The sequence below is a fragment of the Sycon ciliatum genome, chromosome 13, assembly GCF_964019385.1.
Source record: "Sycon ciliatum chromosome 13, ocSycCili1.1, whole genome shotgun sequence".
In the NCBI taxonomy this organism is placed as follows: Eukaryota; Metazoa; Porifera; class Calcarea; order Leucosolenida; family Sycettidae; genus Sycon; species Sycon ciliatum.
This window is the reverse complement of record NC_088655.1, coordinates 19,661,571-19,670,631: the sequence shown is the minus strand read 5'-3', so window position 1 is coordinate 19,670,631 and position 9,061 is coordinate 19,661,571. Positions and strand designations below refer to the sequence as shown.

General features: G+C 45.0%; 2 protein-coding genes across 2 annotated transcripts in view; both read right to left on the bottom strand.

The window, feature by feature from the left end:
• The window catches only part of LOC135829805 (CUGBP Elav-like family member 1), a 63,871-nt gene extending 55,305 nt beyond the window's left edge, over positions 1–8,566 (bottom strand). The window contains exon 1 of the mRNA XM_065342197.1: positions 8,563–8,566. The gene's annotated coding sequence lies outside the window, so the exon portion shown is untranslated. The remainder of the gene's footprint in view (positions 1–8,562) is intronic.
• On the bottom strand, positions 76–4,419 carry LOC135829808 (uncharacterized). The gene is made up of 2 exons (XM_065342200.1): positions 3,352–4,419; positions 76–369 (listed from the first exon to the last, which is right to left on the bottom strand). Exons 1-2 carry the CDS (start codon positions 3,773–3,775, stop codon positions 245–247), a joined length of 549 nt encoding a protein of 182 aa, XP_065198272.1. The 5' UTR covers positions 3,776–4,419; the 3' UTR covers positions 76–244.
• Positions 8,567–9,061: the final 495 nt, after the last annotated feature.

Genomic DNA, 9,061 nt, shown 5'->3' with positions numbered 1-9,061 from the left:
TGTCGCTCTTGGTCCTTTTTCTGCTCACAAATACTGGAATACATTCGTCTTTAATCGACTGCCGTTTGAAAGAGAGAATAATGCTCCGGAGCGTCGATAACTAACTTTCATAAGCAATGCATTCGCCATTGTGCCTGAATACCTGGCCTATGACATAGCACCACGACAGAAATTGTGCGAAACAGGAAACGTTTTTTGATTATGTGGCGTGCTTGAGAGAGCACATAAAGAATGCAGTGGTGATTCAGAAATCATCTCTGCACAAGACCATTTTTGAAGATACTACTTCAAAGAACTTACTCTTTTTCCTCTCGCACTGGATCTTGCAGGAAATTGGGCTCTCCTCTGCCTCCATCTCTTTGTACTCGACTAGAGCGGCACAGGGAGGCAAACAGGAAGCAGAAATACAGGCTGATGAGCTTGAAATCAGTTCTTACGGCGCCGGGAGCTGAGTTATGACGGCGGCGAAAGGCTTTTGGTCTGTATCCTTTTGTTCAATAGCGAATTTGTAGGACAGTGGGAGGTCGTTATACCATGAATTTTACATCAGACTGTCATCGAAGTTTTGTTTCAATTAAATGTAAGGGGCCTTCCGTAAATATCAATATTAATTTTTATTAGTAGAAAGGAAAAGGACATAATGGAAACGAGTTAAGAGTAACTCTCCACCACTGTAACTAGATACTATTATACAGTCAGAAAGTGCAACAACTAGGCACAAAACTGACAGAGTACTGAGACATTCGACGTCCTGACACCTAGCTTCAACACATCTCCGTAGCGCTAACCGACAGCCTTACAACTTGGAAGGTTCAAGGTTATGGAAAGACGAAAGAGGGGAATAGGGTTTTATTGCGAAACGAATAAATTTTGTTTCAACCCAACCTCATCCCCCCCCCCCCCCCGAACAAAAAAATGTTGACATACACCTGCATATATAGCAAAAGTTGCAAGTGTGTTACTGCTCCTACCTCCATGTGCATGATCGTACCAATGTTTTCTCATACGAAATTGATCAACCCCCTCCCAGTACCCCACCTCATCACGAACATGTTTCGTATCGTAAAAAAACTAGTTCAATATCAATTTTGTGGACGACCCTAAGACCATTGAAAATCAACCCATGAATCAAACCATCGGTGCTCTCACGGTTCACAACATCACTAGGTAAGGTACAATGTACACGTACTAGGCACCGGCAGATAATGCCGGCAGAAAAATTGGCAGAATTAGGTACTTTTTCTGATAAGTTTCAGGCATGTTTGGTATGTGGATAAAGAAATGGAGCCGCTGAGGAATTGCCCGCCATAAGGTTTGTATGGTTCTGCCAGTTTCACTGCTTTTCGAGCAGAATCTGCCACCTTTTCGAGCAGAATCTGCCGGTGAGTAACATGTACGCCTGAAAACGATTTTGGAAACTTCGTGTTCGTAGCCAAGAGCTTGTAGCGGATCATTTCATTAATTTTCATTTATTTCACCTTCCCATCACATAGCATTGTTCAGTATTGACATTCCATGTGGAATGTTTATGTACTAAGTATGTTCTTCTTCAGCACCACTCGGTACTGGCCAATGAAGGATGATGATGATGTGGGAGATAGGCAGACATGCAAACGTGGCATTGAATTTGTTTTCAAATACTCTAATTTCAGAAATTTTCGGTGCTCAATATTTTCGGTATGAGGGAAAAAGGCCAGGTTAGGTGAACAGAAATTTTAGGTACAGAGAAGCAGTTCCCTATTGGATTATGTGTGATAGTAATAATATTGTTCGGTGTTCAAAGGATCAGTCGGGGAAGTGAACTGCCTGAAAAGAGAAAAAAACGCCAGACCCACCAGGACTCGAACCTGGGACCCTGGTTGTCATGAGCAATGCTCTAACCACTGAGCTATGGGACCAGGCTGAACCTAGAAGGCGCTGACAAGTTTTTCACTCCAAAGGCAGCTCACAACACGTGCCACACATACTGATGGCACTTGGGTCTTTTTCCCTCCCCCAGGGGACCAACCACGGTCAGTTTCTGGAAACTACCAGAGGTGAAAGAAAGTGATTAAATTTGGAAAGAATTGGGAGAACTTCATGGCGTTTTTTCTCTTTTCAGGCAGTTCACTTCCCCGACTGATCCTTTGAATATGAAGTTCTCCCAATCCTTTCCAAATTTAATCACTTTCTTTCACCTCTGGTAGTTTCCAGAAACTGACCGTGGTTGGTCCCCTGGGGGAGGGAAAAAGACCCAAGTGCCATCAGTATGTGTGGCACGTGTTGTGAGCTGCCTTTGGAGTGAAAAACTTGTCAGCGCCTTCTAGGTTCAGCCTGGTCCCATAGCTCAGTGGTTAGAGCATTGCTCATGACAACCAGGGTCCCAGGTTCGAGTCCTGGTGGGTCTGGCGTTTTTTTCTCTTTTCAGGCAGTTCACTTCCCCGACTGATCCTTTGAATATGAAGTTCTCCCAATCCTTTCCAAAATTGTTCGGTGTATTGAAATTAATTTTTAGGTATGAAACAGATGCACCGAAAATAAAATTACAGTCAAATCTGTCGTAAGCGACCGCCCCTTGGTGCAAGAAAAAGCGGTCGCTTACGGCAGATGGTCTCTTACGGCAGATGTATGGTAAATCCGGCATACCAGGTATATGCTTCCATGTACTCAAATCGACGAGAATAATGTGATTTTTTATATCATTTTATTGGATATTCAACGACGACCATACCCGTATAGTACGCGTATGCGACACGGCAGTAGATCGACACTGCCTGGACTTGAGAGCTACAGCACAGCCTCAGTACACATGGTACAGGCCAGGCGCCAGTCGATCGCACTTGCAAGACAGCGCATTTTCACACTTTGCAGTTGACAGCGCACTGGCAAGTACAGTTTCGCACCTTACTGAACCTGGGTCGCGGTCGCTTCCAGCAGATTTGAATGCAGCCACCGTGCATGAAAATCGCGGTCGCTGGTCGCGCACAGCAGATGGTCGCTCTGGACAGATCAGTTTGTATGTGAAACCGTCGGTGCACGGAAAATCGGTCGCTAACGGTAGATGGTCGCCTACAGCAGAGGTCGCTAACGGCAGATTTGACTGTACACCGAAAATTTGTGAAATTACAGTAGAGTAAAACCTGTCAAGGCGCGACCACTCTGATTGGGAGACCACCTGTCTCAGGGACCACTCTGATTGGGAGACCACCTGTCTCAGGGACCACTACAGCTGGGACCAGGGGATGCTATTTTCAGTCAAGTGACCCCCGTCCAGGAAACCACCTGTACTCGCGCGACCCCGTTTTGAATTTCCCCTGCGTGGTCGTCTTAGACAGGTTTCGCCATAAAGTGTAAATGCAATAAACGACTTACCGTCGTCATCATCCAGGTCAAATTCCTCTTCATCATCATGGGGTGGATTGGACGCCCAGACTTTCAGCTCTGCCATGGCGGATGATCCGCTGCACAGCTTGACCGCCACGTTGTACTTTTCCGCTTTGATTCCACCCACATGGATACCGAGCGCCGAAGCTTTCTTCCCGGCCTCGTCTAAGGTGTACAGCACACAGCCGCTCTGTCCAGCGCTGGAGTCGATATAATGCTTGAAGAGCGCACCGTTGAACCCTTCCACACTGCCCGGTGTTTCTACCCAATACTTGCATTTCTTTGCTTTGTCCCAAGCGCCATTCACTTTGATCCACCCTGGAAAGCCGAGCAGGAACGAGTTTTTCTTCTTTTCAGTCGCATTTGGCGCAGCCTTCAACACCTTGCTCAAAGTCGTGAACGGAGCTGACATGGTGGTCTCCCTCGAGGCAGCAACAATGCCATAATCGTGTGGGAACCGATCTGCCTTGGCACTTTGCTTCGCATTCTTTAAAGTACCATTCAGGCACCTTCAGCCACCCATCGGCATTCTTCTTTGTTATCCTTTTGGACAGAAACACAGGTGACGGGCTTTCACTAGTCCCCTGCCATTTCTCGATGATTTGCACCCACCGGTAGTCGCCGCAATTGTAGCAGTAGAGGTTGTGAGCCGCAGTGGCCAGGTAATAATACTCGCCAGATAGCCGGTTCAGGTCGTGCAGCAAAAACGCCGTCCCGCGGCCACTCTCGCCGCACTTCACGCAGCCCATTTTGATGTTGAACGTGGCGTGGTAGGGTGCGTGGTGCGGCGAGTCAACTGGCGGCTCGTTGGCGATTTTGCGATGATCGGTCGATTCAATCAGGATTTCCTCTTCAAACTCAGCATTGGAAGTCGCCATTGCTTCTGCCAAGCTTCATCCAGAGAGAGTCAGTTTGCTACGAGGACACGAACGGAGGCAAAAACAATACAGTGAAGTATTGAATCGATCGATCGTCGCATGCGCTTGCACTGTACTTTGCAGTACAATTAATTATTTAGTAGGGCTGAAACGATTGTACCGAATAATCGAGTACTCGTTTGATGACTCTGATCTATCTAACGATCGAGCAATCGTAGGCCGGCCCCGGTCACACATGCACTTTTTTGGCGGTAACGTACGTAACGTACGCTTCCGCCGTTGCCTCGGCAACGGCGGAGGCGTAAGTAACGCTTTGGCGGAAAGTTTGGATTTCGCTACGCCAAAAAAATGCGAGCGGAACCCCCGCTTTCGCGGATCCGCTTTGGCGGAACCTGGATGGTGATGACTTTGGAGTTTGGTGTGCTACGTCTGCATTGAGTTCTGGTGTTGTTTGGTTGCCGTTTGGTATTCATTTTTCATATTGTTCTTCTTTGCCAATGAACTGTACGTTCTGGAGATCTCGCAAACAGTACTGCATCGGTATGAGTGGATAGGTGGTGAGGGAATCCGTCTCCCAACTCATTGGCCCCGATCGCGGACGATCTCCAACTCTCTCCTTCTCTCTCCAAGCACCAGAGTATGCAACACTAGGACTGCAACCAGGGAGTAGTAGAGTACTCTGTCACGCCCTCACTGCAACTGCAGGCATCCACGCAGTCGCTGGGTCGATGATGGATCATGGAGGAGGCAACGACACCCTGCTATACAACTATTTGAATTTGATATTGATGTAAACTAAACTAATATTCAAATACACCCGTACTCATGGTACTGGGCCGCAGTGAATGTGCCCAAATCCACGAGTGTACTTGACAGGAGACATTCAGCAGCCTGTCAGCGACTCCTTTATACTTCAAAATAGTTATTGTGTACGGTCTCATGCTATTGACAGACTGTAATCTGTATTGCACTCGTACATGTAGTGCATGTACATGTACATGTATGGTGCAGTTTGCTCAGTTTTGAGTTTTTCAAGTTCAAATCATGTTTTTAGCCTTCCAGTGAGATCCAGGAAGGAAACATTCTGTTTACATGATCCTCCAGAAAAGTTACATTGCCAAAAAACCATTACAATAGGGCTTGAAAGTGCTACGTCACAGCATAGCAACAATTTCAAAAATTCAAAAATTGGATCCACTTGGATCCAGTTTTTGTATGGATCCAAGCACATTTCGAGCCGTCTTACTCTCAGCAAGGTGATGTAACCAGTGAAACTGACTGATTTGGCTACTGGGGGCGGGGTTACAACTGGTGGCGAAATAAAAGTCACACCTGCATGCGACATGAGTGGGTTGCTATGCACCCACATACTTAGGCAATAGCAAAGTCACACCTTAGTGGATCCAAAAATAGAAATCTGATGACAACTTACTACTCCCTGGCCGTTTTGACGTCATCACTTTCAAGCCCTATTAGCCAGAAAGTCCATTTTAGGTTCCGGTTACCATAGCAATCAGCGCTGAATTTAGTTTTACTTCCAGTGCAACCCTTGGACAAAATCAGGAATGACAACAAGTGGTTTTTCAATGTATGCTAGCTCGTCTATCGACTGGGTAAAAAAAAATGCGGTGCCCTGTTCCTCGGAACGAAAAGTCACATTTTCGCCACTTGGCCCACAGACTACTGTACTCGATGTTTGAACTCACGCTGCATTAGGCCTCGACCAAAATATGCTTGTGCATATTTCCGCATATTTTGTGAGACAGTTTATATATGGCATATTGAGCGACGAAGGGAATATTGGAATGAAGGCAGCATATAATTCAAACATTCTGAAGAAAATGAGGACAAAACATCCATATTATGGACAAATGCGTTCAGAAATGCCTTTTATGGATGAATTATGGACGTTTTCCCTGATATGCGACGAGCATAATAATTATGCTCTTTTTTTTAGCATATTTGGTCGAGGCCTATGCTGCATACACTGCGCCAAGAGTACATTATAGCAAGAAAAACTGCTTTATGGCAGTTTTCTAAAAAAGTTATTGTGTTCTAGTCCATGGACCCCGTCTAAAAAGTAAGAAATTAACGAAATGTTAACTGGTTTTGAGGGAAAGAGACAAACGGGAAAAGTCTGAAGAAAAAATTGACTGTCCCCACCAGGACTCGAACCAGGGACCCTCGCTTGTAGCCAGCGATGCTCTAACCACTGAGCTATGGTGTAGTCGTCATCCAAGCAGAGACCGTTCAACGTTTTCTTCAGACTTCGTGACTCACACTTCCTGTGAATCCACACAGGCTGGTGGGACGAAATGTGATAGCTGAAAATTTAAATTTCACACAAAACCTCACAATAATCACAATACTTGAAATGCTGCTTTCAACACTAAACTTGTACTGCACCAACAATTGGCAACATACATGCATAGGAAAGAGGATCACGAGGGGAAAAGGTCTTCTGCATGTAGCTTTCATTCTGTGTGTGATTATTGTGAGGTTTTGTGTGAAATTTTAATTTTCAGCTATGACATTTCGTTAATTTCTTACTTTTTAGACGGGGTCCATGGACTAGAACACAATAACTTTTTTTAGAAAACTGCCATAAAGCAGTTTTTCTTGCTCTAATTTCTTTTGTTTTCTGTCACCAATCAATGGAATTCCCTATATCAATATGTAAATGATGGCCTTCACATCATATCAATACCGTATTATACGCATTGATGTGCAAGCCTTTTCTTGCAGAAAATGGCACTAGCATAATGCATGTTCTTCTGCAGGGTAACATGTGAGTAGTGGTGGTGATACCTTTTTTATACGGAGGTCATTCTGTGCATGTTGCTGTTGCAGAATTTCATGACTCTGTCATAACATTGTCTTGCCTTTCAGATATTTCAGATTTCCCCACCCTCGATCAGATTTATTTGAGAAATGTAGCCATGCGCCAGGTGCGTGCCGCAGATGTTTTTGTTGATTCTGTGTTTATAATGGTTTATAATCCTTTTTTTCTAAACATTTGAACATTTACACTGATGTATATACATTGTTTAATTTTGTATTTTTTATATAATTTGTTGGTCCCAGCGGCCTCTTCATATTTGTGCAGCTGCACTGTTGAGCTTCCGATGTAAAACAAATAATAATAATAATAATAATAATTGTGGAAGAGAAAAACAACATCCGAGTTTCAAATAATAATAATAATATTAACTGGTTTTGAGGGAAAGAGACAAACGGGAAAAGTCTGAAGAAAAAATTGACTGTCACCACCAGGACACGAACCAGGGACCCTCGCTTGTAGCCAGCGATGCTCTAACCACTGAGCTATGGTGTAGTCGTCATCCAAGCAGAGACCGTTCAACTTTTTCTTCAGACTTCGTAACTCACACTTCCTGTGAATCCACACAGGCGGGTGGGACGCAGCCCTCACTGTACCCACACACTTCACGTACAAACTAGCACGCGGGGAGCCCCAAGTCATAAAATATTAACTGGTTTTGAGGGAAAGAGACAAACGGGAAAAGTCTGAAGAAAAAATTGACTGTCACCACCAGGAATAATAATAATAATAATGAGAGCTAAATGCAACAGGGGTGAGGAACTAATTACAACGCTAGAACTGTGTATTGAGACAAACAATCATGCTGTGCACCTACGAAAACAATCTTAACGCAACTACATGTTTCTTCTGCTTACAAAGATCAGGCTTATGCAAACGAATACAAACAGCCTCAAGTACTTTCAACTGACTAGCGTACCGTGCACGACAAAGAACAGAAAAACTAAAATCATCATACACCTGCAGACACTTAGGGTGAGACAACAGATGAAGAAAAACAGCAGACTTCTTACGATCACAATCACCATCCGATTCCTCGTCTCCACCAACCGCAACCTCGTCCTCCGTCTCATCTTCCAACTCGTCCTCAGTGTCGTCCCCCGTGTCATTCTCCTCATCCACACCGATCGGTCCCAGGCTCGCTTCATGTTGCTTAACCTCTGTTCGTTGACTCCTCCTTTGATCTTGATGGTAATTTGTTACCATTGTTGTTGTTATTGTTGTTGTTCCTGCTGTCCTCTTCTGTTCCCAGTGTCTTCGCCGGTGCTTGACATCCAGTACTGTAATAATTCATTGAATAATTAGCCGTTGATCGTCTAGGTCTTTGAATGTTGATCGTGTTGTTTTCTCTGTTGAATTCCGTTCCCTTCAGCTTTCTTTCTCCTTGTTCATGTTCAGTGCTTACCTCTTCCATATTCACCTGTGCCACCCACCCCACAGACCCAGCCCCAGCACCGCCGATGACAGATGCAGGTGGCGGTTCCGGGGGAGGCAACGGCAACGACGGCGATGGGGGGGGCATCACGTCATCGCAGCGTCCACTTTGGTCTTGAGCCAGATGTTCTTGTGGCGTACTCTCTTGTGTTGTTATCGTGCATTGTGTTGTGGTGACGATGTGCACATCGTCGCATCTACATGTACATGTACATGTACGCACGATGTCACATCTTTTGATATGCCATGTGCATAATACACTCTAGAGTATGTAATGTTATGTTCGTTTATCCGGTTCCTCGCCTATCCTGTTTTAAAGCTAAAAGGAAGCTTGGACTGTATTACGTTCCCTTGGACAGGGGTATATGCAGATTGATCCCTAGGATGAATACCTTGAACTGTCCATCTATTTATTACCTTGATAGTTGATACCCTCAATCTATTTCTGCAACTTGTCCTCGCCCACTTACTGCAGTGTGGCGAGCATATACATGCCAGCTTGGAGTATCAATGCGTGTTGAGTGATGGTCTCGTGATGCATGCCGCT

Excerpts from the sequence above, each read along its gene's own strand:
- LOC135829808 (XM_065342200.1), bottom strand. The coding sequence starts at position 3,775 with ATGTCAGCTCCGTTCACGACTTTGAGCAAGGTGTTGAAGGCTGCGCCA. Across the intron at positions 370-3,351 it reads TGACCTGGATGATGACGACG|TCGAGTACAAAGAGATGGAG; the intron begins GTAAGTCGTTTA and ends GTGCCGCTCTAG.